This window comes from Dromiciops gliroides, chromosome 5 (genome assembly GCF_019393635.1).
Source record: "Dromiciops gliroides isolate mDroGli1 chromosome 5, mDroGli1.pri, whole genome shotgun sequence".
Classification (NCBI taxonomy): Eukaryota; Metazoa; Chordata; class Mammalia; order Microbiotheria; family Microbiotheriidae; genus Dromiciops; species Dromiciops gliroides.
In genome coordinates, this window is record NC_057865.1 from 206787471 (window position 1) to 206806268 (window position 18798).

The 18798-nt window shown below is 36.3% G+C and overlaps 1 protein-coding gene across 6 annotated transcripts in view; it reads right to left on the bottom strand.

Annotated features, from left to right (window-relative positions):
* TMEM117 (transmembrane protein 117) overlaps window positions 1-18798 on the bottom strand; it is a 185708-nt gene that overhangs the window by 128723 nt on the left and 38187 nt on the right. For all 6 annotated transcript variants that reach the window (XM_043966604.1, XM_043966601.1, XM_043966602.1 and 3 more), the window contains one exon: window positions 1610-1742. In XM_043966604.1, coding sequence (XP_043822539.1) covers window positions 1610-1742 — 133 coding nt within the window. The remainder of the gene's footprint in view (window positions 1-1609; window positions 1743-18798) is intronic.

Genomic DNA, 18798 nt, shown 5'->3' on the forward strand with positions numbered 1-18798 from the left:
AGAGAGCAGCAAGCATACGAAAATTTTCACATTTGTCCAACTCTAATAGTGACTGAATGTCAATAGCCTTTGCTGGAACTATTGGCCAACTGAAATCACTCCTTTCTCCAACTAATAAGGACTCGATCAGCTGAAGTCTTCTCTCAGTTGACTACTTTTAACTGCTATAACTCTAAGCAGCTTCTCAGGCCCTTAGTAATTCTTCAACTCATCTCAGGTCCCTTTTCTCCTGTTGATTCTTCCTTTATGTGATGCCTCTTGCCCTTCTGTCATTGCATATTCAACAGAGTAACTAAGAACCTCTTAGCTCTCAGTGCCTCATCTTTATTTAAAAGATTTATTTAAAATTCTCTTATCAAATTGACAAACCTTTTAAACCACACCTCAGTCTCCAAATATTAGTATGATTTCTAATTTTCTTACTTTAACCCTACTTAGTATTAAATCATGTATATGCTATTTGTAGCACCAAAACAATTGGCATCATAAGACTGGAAAATCACCTTGCCTAACTATCCTTAAGTACAAAGGCTATTAACCTATTTTCCCAGTTCTACCAGGAAGCATTTTCTAAAAACTTCTTGAAAAGTACTTTCAGTATATGGCAAATGTCTAAATTCTTTATTTTTAACTAACCTAAATTTTTAACTAGTTGAGTCTATTTCTTTCAATTCTATCCTTAGAGCATAATGAAAGGGGGCAGCTAGGCGGTGCCGTGGATAAAGCACCAGCCTTGGATTCAGGAGGACCTGAGTTCAAATCCGGCCTCAGACACTTGACACTTACTAGCTGTGTGATCCTGGGCAAGTCACTTAACTGTCATTGCCCCGCCCTGCCCCGCCCCCCAAAAGAACATAATGAATTTCTTTGGGAGGGGGGCAGGGCAATAAGGGTTAAGGGACTTGCCCAGGGTCACACAGCTAGTGTCAAGTGTCTGAGGCCAGATTTGAACTCAGGTACTCCTAAATTCAGGGATGGTGCTTTATCCACTGCACCACCTAGCTGCCCCCAAAAAGAACATAATGAAAATATAAAAGGATATTGGGGGGGGGGCAGGAACAGCCTCTTATTTCATTGTACAATGAAACATATATGGAAAGTCAAAAATAGCTTACCTTTATTTGGTACATATAAGTGCTATAGTAATTTGATTAGTGATCTGATATGTATGGGTAAACAACCACTAATGTTAAGTGGTACACTTAAAAATGACCCATTTAAAACAAAGATATTTCTATAGTAGATATAAAGGGGAATAAAAAAGAATGTCAGGCAGAGTACTGAACTGCATGTAAACTAGGATTCTTTCATGTAAACTCCATACTTCTAATAACCAGACATAACCAGGACATATTAATCAAGCTCTTTGGGTCTTAAGCTTTCAGCAATCAAATAGGACTAGTAGCTACACTACCAGCTACTTCTAATTTACCTCAAAGGGGAGTCTAGCTCCACAGGGGGAAAAAGTGCTAATTATGAAGAACAGATTACCCTTATTTTAAAAGACTCCCTTGAAAACTACTCTCAAAAACTTAATATAATTACTTATGCATATAAAAGAATTTCCAAAAGAACAATGATCAGAGTAGTAAAAGGAGAAATCACTTACCCCATATTTCCTTCCATGAGGAGAATCATATTATATATATGGGAAAATATGAAGAGGAAGAGAATGGTGCTGAAGAACATTGTCATCCAAGAACCATGATCCTTTCGAAACATTTTCAAACGAAGCAACTGACCTAAAATATGAATATTATTTTTTAAAATTACCTTACAAAAATACCTTGAAAACACATTTGCTTGCTTTCCTGGAAGACAAGCTAGAGCCCCACTAGCTTATGAAGTCTTATGAAGACTCTTTTATTCATGAAACCACTTTATACTGCCATAAATCAATTCCTTCTATTGCTTAAATAAACACAATCACTTGGAAGGAATTTAAGACAGATTAGTTTTGGAGAATATCTCATCTTACTGATAATCATGTTATAGTAATGATCTGACATACAATTGATGTCTAATATTTGGTGTCTCCATTGATAAATCTAATGTCCTTTTCTCAATCTTCATATTTCTACACCTCCCAGCATTTAACATTGTTGATCACTTTCTCCCATTAGATCCTCTCTCCTCTAGGTTTCATGGCATTAATCTCTCCTGGTTTTCCTAGCTGTCTAACCACTGTCTCAGTCTTCTTTGTTAAATTTTCAGAGAAAATTTTTCATTTTTTTAATGAAAAAAATCAAACGATAAAATAGATAAGCATTTGGTTAATTTGATCAAAAAAAGAAAAGAAAAAACCAAATTACTAGTATCAAAAATGAAAGGAGTGAACTCACCACCAATGAAGAGAATATTTAAGACAATTATTAGGAATTATTTTGCCCAATTATATGCCAATAAATTTGACAATCTAAATGAAATGGATGAATTTCTACAAAAATATAAATTAACTAGATTAGCAGAAGAAGAAATAAAATATTTAAATAACTCAATTTTAGAAAAAGAAATTGAACAAGTCATCAATGAACCTTCCAAGAAAAAATCCCCAGGACCAGATAGATTCACAAGTGAATTTTACCAAACATTTAAAGAACAATTAATTCCAATACTATATAAATTATATGGAAAAAATAAGTGAAGAAGTAGTCTTTCCAAACTCCTTTTGTGAGACAAATATGGTGCTGATACCCAAACCAGGAAAAGCCAAAACAGAGAAAGAAAATAATAGACCAATTTTGCTAATGAATATTGATGCAAAAATTTTAAATAAAATTAGATTACAGATTACAAATAGATTACAGAAATATATAACAAAGATCATACACTATGACCAGGTGGGATTTATTCCAGGAATGCAGGGCTGGTTCAATATTAGGAAAACTATCAGCATAATTGACCATATCAATAACAAAAGCAATAGAAATCATATGATTCTCTCAATAGATATAGAAAAGGCCTTTGATAAAAATACAACACCCATTCCTATTAAAAACACTAGAAAGCATAGGAATAAAAGTTTACCTTAAAATGATAAGTACTATTTATCTAAAACCATCAGCAAGTATTATATGTAATGGGAATAACATAAAAGCCTTTCCAATATGATCAAGGGTAAAGCAAGGATGCCCATTATCACTTCTATTATTTAATATTGTATTAGAAATGCTAGCTATAGCAATAAGAGAAGAAAAAGAAATTAAAGGGGGCATCTCAGGGCACAGTGGATAAAGCACCACCCCTGGATTCAGGAGAAACCGAGTTCAAATCTGACCTCAGACACTTGACACTTACTAGCTGGGTGACAATGGGCAAGTCACTTAACCCTCACTGCTCCACAAAAAAAGAAAGGAAGGAAGGAAAGAAATTAAGGGAATTAGAATAGGCAATGAGGAAACAAAACTATATCACTCTCTGCAGATGATATAATGTTATACTTAGAAAATCCTAGTGAATCAACAAAAAAGCTACTTGAAATTATTAACAACTTTAGCAGAACTGAAGGATACAAAATAAATCCACATAAATCATCAGCATTTATATATATATATGTATAAAACCAATAAAGTTCAGCAACAACAGATAGAAAGAGAAATTCCACTGAAAATAACTGTGGCCAATATAAAATACTTGGGAGTTTATTTCCCAAGACAAACACAGCAACTATATAACCTGAACTACAAAACACTTTTCACAAAAATAAAGTCAGATCTAAACAATTGGAAAAATATTAATTGCTCATGGGTAGGCAGAACCAATATAATAAAAATTACAATCCTACCTGAGTTTATTTATTTAGTGATACATCAATTAAACTATCAAAAAAATTTTATAGAACTAGAAAAAATAATAACAAAATTCATCTGGAAAAACAAAAGTTCAATGATATCTTGGGAAACAATGAAAAAAATACAAAAGAAGGTGGTCTAGCAGTACCAGATTTCAAAATGTACTATAAAGCGGTAATTATCAAAGCAATCTGGTACTGGCTAAGAAATAGAGAGGTAGATCAGTGGAACAGAATGGATAGAAACTACACTATAGTTAATGACTCTAGTAATCTAGTATAAAATAAATCCTCAGGGGTGGCTAGGTGGCGCAGTGGATAGAACACCGGCCCTGGAGTCAGGAGTACCTGAGTTCAAATCTGGCCTCAGACACTTAGCACTTACTAGCTGTGTGACCCTGGGCAAGTCACTTAATCCCAATTGCCTTACTAAAAAATAAATAAATAAATCCCCAAATCCAAGCTTTTGGAACAAAAAACTCATTATTTAACAAAATCTGTTGGGAAAACTAAAAAACAATATGGCAGAAACTAGGTATAGACCAACATCACACCGTATACAAAAATAAGGTCAAAATGGGTATATGATTTAGACATAAAAGATGATACCATAAGAAAATTAAGGGAGTATGGAATTGTTTATCTGTCAGATTTATGGAAAGGGGAAGAATTTTAGACTAAAGAAGATATAGAGAATAAAATTAAAATAGATCATTTTGATTATATAAAATTAAAAAGCTTTTTCACAAACAAAACTAATGTAACCAAGATTACAAGGGAAGTAGAAAACTGGGAAAGAATTTTTTAAACAAATATCTTTGCCTCATTTCTCAAATATATAAAGAACTGCATCAAATTTATAAAAGTACAAGTCATTCCCCATTTGAACATGAAGTTTTCAGACAAAGAAATCAAAGCTATCAATAATCATATGAAAAAATGCTCTAGATCATTATTGATCAGAGAAAAGCAAACTAAAACAACTATGAGGTATCACCTTACACCTATCAGAGTGGCAAATATAACAAAAATGGAAAATACTGATTGTTGGAGGGGATGTGGGAAATCTGGGACACTAATCCACTGTTGAAGGGGTTGTGAAAAGATCCAACCATTCTGGAGAGCAATTTGGAACTATGCCCAAAGGGCTATAGAATTGTGCATACCCTTTGATCCAGCAATACCACTGATAGGTTTATATCCCAAAGACATCCAATAAAGAGAAAAAGACCTATTTGTACAAAAATATTTATAGCAGCTCTTTTTGTGGTGGCTAAGAATTAGAAACCAAAGGAATGCCCATCAATTGGGGAATGGCTAAACAAACTGTGGCATATAAGAAATGACAAGCAGGATGACTTTAGAAAAGCTTAGAAAGACACGTATGAAATGATGTATTGGGAAGTGAGTAGAACTAAAAGAACATTGTACACAGAGACAGCAATATTGTTTGATGAAGAACTGTGAATGTTTTGACTATTCTCAGCAATACAATGATCCAAGACAATCCCAAAGGACTATAGATGAAACATACTATCCACCTCCAAAGAAAGAACTGATATTGATGGAACAAAATGAAGCATGAATATTTTTCACATCCTTGCTTTTTTTTATGATTTAATTTGCTTGCAAAAAGTGACAAATATGGTGATGTTTTGCATGATCATACATGTATAACCCATATCAGATTGTTTGCCACTTCAGGGAAGGGACGGGGGAGGAAGGGAAGGAGGGATAGAAATTGGAACAGAAAAAACTAAATAAAATAAATTATTTTTTTAAAAAAGCATTTTCAGAGAGGCCATGCTCACTAACTATGGGTAACCCCAAAGGCTTTATTCTGGGCCTTCTTTCCTTTTTATTTTATACTGTCTCACTTAGTGATCTCATCAGCTCCCATAGATTATCATCTCTATCAAATCTGTCAATCTCCTAAAGTACATGTATCAAAAACTACCTCCTGGATATCTTGAATTAAATGTCCTATAGGCATGTTAAACATGATGTACTCTTGGTTGTCCAAAAGAAAACTCATTATATGTGTTATATGTCAGGTTTTATACTAAGTGCTTAATAAATGATCAGCCATTGACTGACTATTGAATTGTGTCCAGAGAAGGGCAACCAAGAGCTGTGGCAGGTGGGAAAATGGCCACCTGCAAGAACCCAGAGGAGCCTAGATCCCCCACAAACTTGCCAGTAGGGCTTAGCAATGCACTATTCTGTAAAGAAATAAAAAGAATCACCTCTAGACTTTTCCATCCAATTCAGGAATCCACAGAGGAACTCCTAGAATCCAGCAATGACCCTGGCTAAGCCCAGAAGGCAGAATCCAGACAGCCCCTAGAAGTTTGGAGCAAGAACAGGACTCTCTAAAGTCAGTAGCACTTTAGCCTAGATCATGCCTTCCTCAAAGCCTGTATAGCTACAGAAACCCAATCAAAAAAAGCAGTCTTGGATCACTACAAGGAGATCCAGGGAGACACTAGTGGCCAGAGATCAACTTCAGGAGAAAGTCCCTTTGCAAATTTCAGCCCACAGTCTCTAAAGCCTAAGTTGGGAACCCAGCATGTGAATAGCTCAGAGTTCAGTAACAAAGGTAAAGAACCCCAGGAAGAGCCTGCAACAGGAAGAGGCCTGGAAGCTCTAGGGCAAGAAGGGAGCCTAATAGAGACCAATTCAAAACCCAGCAGGTTTATCTCATGTCCTTCAGTTGCCTGACCCAAATGCAGTGTTCCTCACCCCCACCTAGATACTAAAGTGGAAGAGGTAAACAAACCAAAGAAAATTGTGAATACCATGAGGGAATACCTTAGTTTAAGGAATACATAAGGAGTAAACACAAGTCTCAGAGGGGAAAAATGCCCTGCTACAAGGACTACAGAAGGATCTAGAAGAAATTAAATAAGATATACAGAAAGAAAAAAATCTAAGGATGAAAGAATGGCAAGGAAAATAGATGCTTTAAAAGAGACAGTAGAAAACCTCAAACAAGAACTGAAGCCTTTTAAAATTAGAATGAGTCAGACAATGTTATCTTTACTAATTCTTAAGTGTGAGAACAAAGAAACCAAATGCTACGTAGTTATAATGCTTGACTGAAGAGAAAGTGAATAAAATTCCTTTTCTCCTGTGTTTAAATTTGCTGAACTGTTTTCCCCTTTCCATTCCCCCTGTCTATTTTTATTCTTTATGACAAGGAAAGGCTTATTGAGTGGGAAAGAAGGTAGCCATATATTTAGAAATAAGGAAGAGGAAAAAACAAAAAGTGACCTTTTCCAAATCTAAACTTCAAAAATTGCAAGCCCATGAATTATGAAAAAACACAATCATCTATATCTTACTGTTTCCATGCTATCTGTCTGTGTCCTTTTAGTGGCTATAAAAAAAGACTTTCCTTCCTTTTATCTATAGAAGATTATTATTATTTCTAAATAGAATATTTTCAATCAATAAGCTGATCCTCAAGCAGCTCTTCTGAAAAGTTTATCAATTAGACACAAATCAGTTCAGAATGCTAGCTGGCTATAATTTTGGCAGACTTTCCAGAAAGCACTTATCCCCTAGAATATCAATACCTGGAGTAATCCCAATAACGTAGATACCACTTTGAATAAAACAATGTACCATCTATAGATATAATCTTGACTTCAAGATACACTTATAAATATCTTACAGTGCTCTAGGGGGAACCAGGGAGTGCTATAATTAAAAAGGCATAGCTTGCAAAGTTTAAGTGTTTGTGTCTTACCTTGCTTTCTTCAATATTTGTCTGGTATCAATTTAACTTGACCTTTATTTCCATTCTTGATAAGCTCATCAGAGCTTTAGTCTCATAATAGCATCTAGGTGGCATAGTGGATAGAGCACTGAGTCAGGCATCCGGAAGACCTGAACTCAACTCCGTCCTCAAATACTTATTAATAACCCTAGGCAAGTCACTTAACTGTTGTCTGCCTCAATTTCCTCAACTGTAAAATGGGCCACTGAGGTCCAACCTTCAAGGAATCTGTAATCAAAGGGGAAGGAGTCAGAAATTGAGCAAGAGAGGAATATAATGGAAAAAAGACTGAAATTACCAAAGATTTCACTCACTTAAAAACCTGGAACACAAGCTAACAAATTAATCAGGATGATATCAACAAAAGAAGGGAAGATTGCTTTCAGTTCATAGAAATGAATTCAAATTTCTCTGAATAAATATTGTAAGACAAAGGAAAATGAATCAATAGCTAATGAAACAGAAGACCTTGTGAATTCCTAAGAGAGCATGGAACCAAGCAAAATGTTCCTGAATGGTTCAAAAAAGAAATAAGAATCATAAAAGCACAATATAAAGCCTGCAAATTGGCAAAAAAGAAATATTTGACTCCACAAAGGAGAAAAAAAGAGAGAACAATTTATTGGAAATAAAAATACAGAGAAGCAAAGAACAATCTAGAAGAAAATATAAAATAAAAGTAATATGAAAAAACTCATGATGAAATAGCTTACCCATCTCCTAACAGAGAGACAATGGGCTCAGAATATAGATTGATTGTTTTTAACATAGCCAATGCTTTGCTTGCTTATATATCTCTGCAACAAGGACATTGTTTTCATTTCTCATTTTGGGTGGGGATATGAGAGGGAGAGAAGACAGATTTTAATTGATTAGAAAAAATAATTCTGGGGCAGCTAGGTGGTGCAGTGGATAGAGCACTGGCCCTGGATTCAGGAGGACCTGAGTTCAAATCCAGGCTCAGACACTTAATATTTACTAGCTGTGTGACCCTGGGCAAGTCACTTAACCCCAATTGCCTCGGCAAAAAAAAAAAAAAAAAAGAAAAGAAAAAATAATTCTATTTTTCTGAAAAATTAATCAGAATCTATAGTGGAGAAGAATCTAGTAATATGAGAGAAGAAAAGAAAGAAGAGATGGAGTTGGAAAATAATGGCTATCAGCCTGCTGATAAGTAGTCTACCCCCCAGCTTAAGGAAGATGGACCATAGTTGTGAGCAAGTCTGCTGCTACTGCTGTCCCCCTGCCTAAGAAACATGGATCATTGCTATGAACAAGCTGTGAAACCTGCATTTATCTGTACTGTCCCTGTGGTGCTCTGAGTTCCTGCTGTATGTGGGAAGATGTGACTCTATGTATGCCCTGAAACTGATGCTGACACAGAAGCCTTTCAGCCCTGCAGGAAACATTGCTGCTTCCATTGCTTTGGGTCAGACTACTACTCCAAGGCCAGTGAGGACAGTTCCTCCGAGGAGAGCCTCTCTGAGGAAGATGGTGGTTTTGATGAAGAAGACTAGAGATCCAACCATGATTTTGAAGTTAAAGGGTGCTACCTGGTGGGGTTCTGCCCCTCTCTGAGAAGGAGTCTGAATGTCAGGACCCACAGTTGACCCAATACAAGAAGAACACACCCACAGTTGACCCAATTCAAGAATCTAAGAAACAAGAAGGGGAAGGTGAGTCTTGGAAACTGCCTCTTGTCCTTCCTTGTCTGGTAGACTTTCCATTTAGCACCTTTATGGACTTTTTCAATGCACTTATCTTGGGGAGTTTGCCAAGAAACCTAAGTCACTGAAAACAAAAGCAATAAATATGGTTTCTACATATTGGCTGATGAAATAAAGTGTAGCTTGGTGACTTTAAAAAATTAATCATAGGGGCAGCTAGGTGGTGCAGTGGATAGAGCACCCGCCCTTGAGTCAGGAGGACATGAGTTCAAATCCAGCCTCAGACACTTAATACTTACTAGCTGTGTGACCCTGGGCAAGTCACTTAACCCCAATTGCTTCGCCAAAAAAAAAAAAAAATTAATAATAGGGACAAAATATTGACTTAAAATAGTAAAGATAAAAATCAATAAGAAAGAAAACAGAAGCTTAGCAATTATAACATTAAGTGCAAATGAATTGAACAATCCAATAAAACAAGAGGAATATTTTTTCTGATTAAAAAATATTAATAAAAAATAAAAAAGACACTGATAAAGCATAAACTCATTTCTGCTAAAAATCCTACAAAGTATAGCACAGAAGGACTTTTTTAATATGATAAAATATCTAAAATAAAAAACCAGCAACATATACTATCAGAATACATTAGAGGTTTTCCCAATAAATACATTATTAAAACAATGGTACTCATACTCCCTGTTTTAACTGAATTTAGTTCTAGAAATGCTATTAATGGCAATATGAAACAAGATAAAGTCATAAAAGGCATAAAGATAGGCAAAGAGCCAATAAAACTATCCCTATTTACTAATGACATAATGCTTTACTTAGAAATCCTAGGGAATCAGCAAAGATACTATTGAACAGAGTCAATGAACGAATGATTTCGTTATTAAGCACTTACTAGATACAAAACACAGTGCTAAATTCTGGGGATAAAAATAGAAAAGACTCTCAAGGAACTCACATTCTAATGACAGAAATAACACATGTGGGAAGTTTCAGCTGCAAGTCAGATAGAAAAACCCCATGGTACTTAGGGACACAAAAGATAAAGCAAATGGTAATACCTTTTCTTTAATGTCATTTCCACTGATAAAATCATATCCATTTCTGATGCTGATTTGAGAGTATGAAGGACTTTCTTTTTTGGATGTTCAGTAACTTGTGCGTTAGGACCTGCTTTTGTCAGGCTACATATCCATAGGGGTTGCTCCTCAGGATGATGGTTGGAAGCACTGGGCTGGAAGTAATGTTATTCTCAAGGCTCTAGGATTCTGGCTTTCTCCATCAAAGTTGGAGAGGAAATGGTACTCAATGCAGTGGTGATGGTCTGATTTGCATGGTACATGTTGTTTCTTGTCTCTCCTTCAAGGTTTCTTGCTGCTTCATCTAGGCTAGCTTGCCTACACTGTAGGTGGCAAGTGATTGTCAGATGGTGGGGATAGCCAGTCCCCTCTCCATAGGATCCTTCACCCAGATTATCATTATAAAGGAAAGGTTTTAAGTAGAACAGATGGTCTGGGTGGTGGTCCTAATATAGTTGTTACTTGTATATTGTATACTTGTTTGGGTGGTGTCTTGTTGGTGACAGTTTGTCAACAATTGTTGCTGGTAATGATGAGGAAGGTGGGCCCCTTTTCCACAATGACTTCTCCCTTCAATGATAGTTATGGAAGCTAGGGTGGAAGCAAGTCCAGTTTGTGGGGTATTGCTATGCCCAAGGATCTTGGGCTGAGAAGATATTGTCTTGCTGAGAGAAAAGTACCAACAAAGTTGTAGATTACAAAATCAGCAGGATTTCTACATGATAATACTAACGAAATACAAGAAATAACAATAGGATGGGAAATTTCATACAAAATAATTATAAAGTGGGGCAATAAAGATAGTGAAGAGACAGCAATTTTGCCTAAGCTTCTTTACAACCTCTCCTCTACAATTGCCTATAAAGTATGCCAGACTAAATTCTGATTGGGAAAGACAAGAAAAAGTCACTGTGAGTCTTTTTCACAGTGTAGGGCAGCTTAGGAAGATAGACAGAAGGCTATAAGGACAAGAGGGTGAGTGCTGGCCAGGACCACAGTGCAGTAGGGGACAGAAGGGACAGCTATCTGCAATAAGTAGTGGTATGGAACAGCCCAGGATCCAGTATAAAAAAGTATATAAGAGGATTTTGATAGGATGCTTTCTTTCTCAATCTTTGAGAATAATTTGTATAGTATCAGTAATAATTGTTCTTTAAAATTTGATAGAATTTTCCTATTATTATATCAGGATAAAAAGTTGTTTTCTTCATAGTTCCTTTACAGTTAGTTCTAGTTCCTCTTCTGAAAATGGAATATTTAACATCTCATTCTAATTTTCTGACAGTTTGAATATTTTAGAAGATATTCTATTTCTAAACACCAGAGTTCTACCTCTTGGATACACACACACACACACACACACACACACACACACACACACACACACATCCAAGAGGTAAAATTATTTGTTGACTAATTTATATGTGTATATTTATATATGTATATGTATGGAGAAATTAGAAAACCAATAAATAAAATTAAAATAAGACAAAAGAAGAAATAATAAAAATATCGATTTTCTCATGTAGGATTCTTTCTATATGCCTAATTATGTTGTTCATTTTATACTTTTTCCCTCCCTCTGTTTTTCCCCCTCATTTATGTTGAAATCTCTTCCTTGGCTCCATGCCATCTCACTCTTGTGAGTGTTAGTTACTACCAAGAGTTCTTTTTCCATAAGTAGAATGAGTAATCTAAGTACCAAATACACACACCAAATCCCGTCAAATAACACCCACCATAAGGTTGCCATTTCCCTTGATAGAATATCTCTCCTCAGCCATAGCGGTATTCATCAATGATATCCCCTCCCACTAATGAAACAAGGTTTTTCCTTTTCTTTCCCACCCCACCCCCACTTCCCTCACTCTTGTGTTGGCTCTCTTCTTCCTGAAAGACTACAAGGATTAATTTTCCTCTCTGTTAACCTTTTTTTGGGGGGAGGGGGCAATAGGGGTTAAGTGACTTGCCCCAGATCACACAGCTAATAAGTGTCAAGTATCTGAGGCCGGATTTGAACTCAGGTCCTCCTGAATCCAGGGCCAGTGCTTTATCCACTGCACCACCTAGCTGCCCCTTTGTTAATCTTTGACTTGATTAAGGTACATCACATATTTCCCTCTATCTTCTTTCCCTCTCCCATTTTATGTGTTCTCTCATTTTAAAATTTAGTCTCAGAAAAATCACTGGTTCATCTCTCAGCAGAATATTGTGAAATTTAGTCCATGATGTTCTGGCCTGTTTCTCCATCATCCCTTCTATTTGACTTCTGCTTTCACCTTTGTCTCCCCCTGAACATTCAGTCTCTTAATGATCTTAATGATCTGTCATTATTTTGTTTTTGTTGTCCTTGGTTGCTACATTCATTAATGCTTCTTTGTATTTCTGTAGTCTGGAAGTGTTTAAGAAGCAAATAATTTCTTCAGGTCTGCTTTTCTTTCTTAAACTGTTTCAATCAACTATTATTAAACATCCACCTTTTTTCATCTGTAGTTAGGCTCAGATTTGTAAGGTAGGTTACTTTGGACTGCATTTTGAGGTCCACTGCTATTCAGCATACATTATTGTCTTTTCTCTTGAATTTTCTGGTAGGTGCAGAAGAGTCTTGTATTATTTGAATTTCCTTTCCTTTCTATATGAAGGTCTTTCTTGTAAAGAATTAATTGCTATTTGAGGTTTTTATGCCTTGGCACACAGTGGCCTGGGGCTCACAAACCACACGGTGCTCCACCCACTGGTTGTAGCTGTTTCCATGGTGCTGGCACCTCACGTCATCACCACTCACTGGCCTGGCAAAATTATAATGATTGGAAGCCTAGTGAGGGCAGTCATGTGACTGTCAAAGTGGCCATCCCATTGACTGGGGCTGTGTGGGGTTTTTTCTGGGATTGGGGGAGGAGAACTGGGCATTCTAGCTGGATGCTGGAATGACAGGAGTTCTACCGCGTATTCTCAGCGGTGGTATCTTTTCAGGTTGTATAATTTCCCTTTACCCATTTTATTTCCTTCCCCTTGATCCTACTGATCCTGTTTGTGTTTTGGTTTTTTTTAAGTTTGTTCCTGTTAAAATAAATCCTGTTCTGTTTTGAGGGAGGCTGCTGGTCTCCTTCCTTGCCCCAATATTGCGGCAAGTCAGTTAGCTAACACTCCCCAATTAAAAACTGGTCCCCACATTCTCCTAGTCACCTGCAAAATATGTTTCTTCTCAATGGAATTGTTAAGTTTAACCACTATATGTCTTGTAGTTTGTAGACTTCAATTTTTTTTCTATGGATCCTTCTGATCGGTACTTTGTTTTCTATGTTCATAAGTTCTGAACAGTTTTCTTTTCTCATTTCTTGCATTTATGCTATTCAAGTTTTGTTGGGTTTTTTTACTTGTTTTCTTCTGGAACACCTATAATCCTTAAGTTGTCTCTATGCATCTAATCTTTCAGATCATTCTGTTTTGCCTATCTGAAGAGCATGCTTTCTTTTAGTGCTGATGATTTTTGTTTCTCTTCTTCCAGATTGTCCCACACTTCCATGTATGTGCATTTCCAATCATTTATCCTCTCTCTTCTCTCTTTGGTGAGTTTTGCCATAGCACATTCAATTTTTTGTTCTCAGGAAATTAATAATTTCTACTGTGCAAGTCATAAATTCTGCTCTCACAATTCTTATTCCTCTTTTAAATCATTCAGGAACAATATTCTCAGGGGGTCAATACTCTCTAGAAAATCCCCAAGGTTCCCTGCCTCATTAAATGTTGAATAATTTCCCTTTGTTTTGAAGTATTTATTCAGGGATGAGCGAATTCTTTTACTAGATCTGGAGGTCACAGTTTCTTCTGTTGCTAATGTCTTCCCTGTTCATTTATGTACTTAATTTCAAGATTTTTGAGTTTTTCTTCCACCTGAGATCTTTAGTAATTTCAGTCTTTTTTCCCCTTATTTTCCCCTATTGCTCACTTTTTGATTCCTTTTCCTTGGATGGCAATTTCACTGGGAGTTGCATCTGTCCACCAGTCTAGGTCTCTTTCACAAGTGATTTATGGGAAAACAGACCTGTCCCAATCTAAATGCTGGGCTCTTTCCCTCAAGCTTAGTGGTGAGCTCCACAGGCTCCCATACCCATGTCCTTCTCTCTTCTACTTAGGCAGAGACCAGAGTATAGAGTTGAGCTCTACTACAATTCCAGACAACCAGTCCACCCTTTTCCTTCTGTATTTGTGTTTGGACCTGTAACAATTGGAATGATGCCACCTGCTGGAGAGCTACTGTAGGAAAGCTCTGCCATGAGGAGAAGGTGTCTGAGGGCAAGCCATGTGGCTTTTCTTTGGCGTCAGGAAGTGACGGTTGCTTGTGGGAGGAAGAAGAGGCAAGGCTGGCTCTCTTGCTCTCTTTTGCTAGGACTCTCATAGAGAACAGAGTAGAACTGTAGCTCCCCGAAATAGATAGATGAATCTAGGCCTTTCTCTCTATCTTCACCAAATTCTTATTTTCCTTAATAAATGCTTAAAAGTCTAACTCTTGCTAAAGCTTATAATTTATTGGCGACCACTCATTAGATATTTTAAACAGACTAGTTAGAATTTTAGCCCCAAACAGACCCAGTCTTGTTACAACACAGAATGCTACTGAAGCCTGAACAAATTTCTGCCATTTGGAGTTTGGATATCTATGGAACTGGGAAAAGGGAAGTGGTTAGGGTATGAAGTTAAATTACATTGCAAGCCAGTGTATAATGAGAGGTTGGGAAGAAGGTGCTGAAGTAAGCATACATGAGGGTTTAGGGGATATCAGCCTTCTCTATTAATTCACTGTTCTTTGGGTTCTTGATATCCTAGTGCTAAAGAAAGTTGAAGTTGCTTTCTCTCTAGTGCATAATTTCTATTTTAGAGAAGTTTGAGAGGTCTTGTTAGTCACATGACCCAGAAACCACCAATGACTTCTTAATTGCTAACTCCATAGCATTTACCTCCAATGGTTGTTGTGAGGATAAAATGATTTAATATTTGTAAAGAGCTTTGTAAAACACTGAATAAATGCAAATTATTATTATTAATCAGAAAAAATAAAAATAAATAAAAATAAATTCAATGGCACTTTTTCAGTCCTATTCCTTCTTGATTCCTTTGCAGCAAATGTAATGGTCTTTCTTGTGTGTATGTGTGTCTGTCTGTGTGTCTGTGTGAGTGTAAGACAATTGGGGTTAAGTGACTTGCCCAGGGTCACACAGCTAGTAAGTGTTAAGTGTCTGAGGCCGGATTTGAACCCAGGTACTCCTGAATCCAGGGCTGGTGCTTTATCCACTGTGCCACCTAGCTGCCCCTAATGGTCTTTCTTAATTCTTATATCTTTTTTTTTTTTTAGAAACTGCTTACTCTTGCTTCTCCTCTGTGTTTAATCACTCTAAGACTCCTTTTTTGAATTATTACCTATGTAGCTGTGGTACACTATTCTCTTTTTTCTCTACATTCTCTTAGTAATCACATCAGCTCTCATAGGTTCAACTATTATCTCTATGCAGATGACTCATATATAATATATACACATACACACATATATGCACATACATGCATACATGTGTGGGCATATGTACGCGTATGTGTGTGTGCGTGCATGCATGCATACATGCATACATACAGCCCTTATGGTTCTGAGTTCGAATCCTTAATTTCCAATTACAAAGTCAACATATGTAAAGAAGAATTCATTATCTTATCTGCAAATCCCACCCACATTTCTAACTTCCCTCTCACTGGGAAATCATCAAGAAATGGAACCTCAGGGTATTCCTTAACTAATTTCAGTCTCCCTTATTTGATATAACCAATCAGTTGCCATATCTTGTCAATTCTAGCTTCATAACATATCATGTATCCATTCCCTTCTTTTTTTACTGAATTCATGAGTGGAACTTCATTGAAGGCAAAAAGAGAGGAAGGAAGAGGATTTAGGACAAAGCTTTGGGGTATACTCCTGTTTAGAGGAAAGGACATGCATAACAATGATCCGGTAGCAATAACAAAGGAATAGTCATATAGCTAGGAGAGGAATCAGTAGAATTTAAGGAAGAGAGAGTATACAGATAGAGTTGGTACAACAGAGTGTTCAAAGTAACAGAGAGGTCAAAAACAATAAAGAATGAGAAAAAGTCATAGTCTTTACCTAATAGATTGTTGGAAACCTCAGAGAAACAGATTGAAAGGGGTTGAAGAATGGCAGGTGAAAAAAGCAATCAGCTTTCTATTCAAGTCGATATCAAAACTGAATAGGTAGATAGATGTGTGTTTATATGTAGATATGAATATGATACCCTATATATGATACACATATATGCATATATATATTGTGCGTGTGTGTGTCACACACATACATATGACAATAGCTTGAAAAAAATGAGTTTTTAAGGATAAGAATGCTCTGGACTTGTGGGTGTAACCCCAAGGCTTTATCTTAGGCCTTCTAATTGTCTCTATATATACTCTTTTACTTGATTAACTCATCAGGTCCCATGGGTTTAATTATCGTATCTTTGCAGACAACTTCCAAATCTATATATTCAATCCTATTTCCTTTCCAGTCTCCCATTGCCTATTGCTTACTGCATATTTCAAACCACATATTCTGTGATCTATAACTCAAAATGTCCAAAAGCAACTCATCATCTTTCTCAAAAATCAACCATGAGATTGGCTAAGGTGACAAAAAAGAAAAATGCCAAATGTTGGAGAGGATGTAGCGAAACGGGGCAAACTAATGAACTATGGCTGGATCACTGAACTAGTCCAACCATTCTGGAAAGCACTTTGGATCTATACCCCAAAAGGCTATTAAACTGTGAATACCCTTTGACCCAGAAATACTACTACCAGGGCTATCTATACCCCAAGATGACCAAAGAAAGAAGAAAGAGATCTATATGATATACAAAAAAATTTATATCAATTCTTTTTTATGGTAGCAAAACAAATTAGAAACAGGGCATGCTCATTAATTGAGAAAAGGCTCAACAAAGAATACTACTGTGTTATAAGAAATTACGGTTTCATAAAAAACTGGGAAGACCTGTACGAACTGAAGCAAAATGAAGTGAAAACAATCTATACAGTAACAGCAATATTATAAAGATAATCAACTTAGAAAAATTTAGTAACTCTGGTCAACTTAATGATCCACCACAATTCTATAGTAAAAATTATTTGTAATAAAATTATTATTGCAGTTTTTAGCTGACTCATTTGGGAGGGGCCACACCTGACCCACTACTGAGGTCAGAAGGAGAATTCTCCATAGGCAGTTTTTGAAGGACCTCCCCTTTTGGGGGAGGAAGACTGAACACTCCATGAGGGGAGGCAGAGGTTCTTCCGGAACGCTGTCTCTCTCTCTCTGGTGACTGCTTTTCCGGTGGCGCAAGCAACTGTCGACTGTCCAGGTTTTGGTGAGTTAATTATGGAAAACCTTAAATTCCTTTGAATTAGCTCAATTGGAAACGATCTGGGGGTTGCAAAGGCTAAGTTTAGAGTTGAGTATTTATCTGTATTTCTTTTTTCCTATTTCCTTATCTTTGATTTTATTAGTTTCACCTTTGTTGTTTAATTAATTCCCAAGTAATAAAATCTGATCCTTCTGTGAATTAAAGCTGTAAGGCTCCTTTCTTATTGGCCTGGGAGAAATATCTAAAAAGGGCAGCTCAGAGGGGAGGGTGAACCTAAAAGGTCCCTCATATTTCCAGGACCCCAATATTTAGGCAAGTCACCCAATTAATGCTCTGTATATCAAATTTTGGCCCTCACAATTCCAAAAGACACATGATAAAAAATACTATTTGAAGCATAGAGGAATGAGGAAAGTCAAAGGATTTTGAGATGTAGAAAATGGAAATTCTAATTTCTCAGTCAAGTATGAGGGGAAATTCTCTTTTGAGAGGGCAGAGGTAAGGTGGTATGGGATGCATGGAAAAAGAAGAAGTTCAGAACAGCCACTACAGAGAGTTCAACAGAAAACTAGGGACATCAGTCTTTCTACTCTGTAGTACCTGGAAATGATTATGACATAAAAAACAAAAAGCATCAGTAAAACTTCTAAAACAATGACTTAGTAGTAACTATTTTTAACCTTTTCATGAAAGTAAAGTGATGTTTGTCAAGTTCATAATAAAAAAAAAATAATTTTAAACAAAGAAAAAATGAGAAGCTATGAGTATATTCTATTAGAGTGCAAGTTTTTTGAGGGTTAAAATTATTCTTATTTCAGTCCTTCATCCTCAACACCTAGCACCAGGTTGGCCTCAGAATGATGAATATTTTAGGCACAATAACTCTCAAAAACAATCTAGCAAATTATAGGGAGGTTGCAATTAGTATCAATAAGAAGAATATTTTCATTAGCTAAATCGCAGAACCACGAAGTCCTGAAGTAAAATACTCCTTCATCATCTCATTATTTTTTGACATGGATATAATTTTGTGCTTCTATTCTTTAAG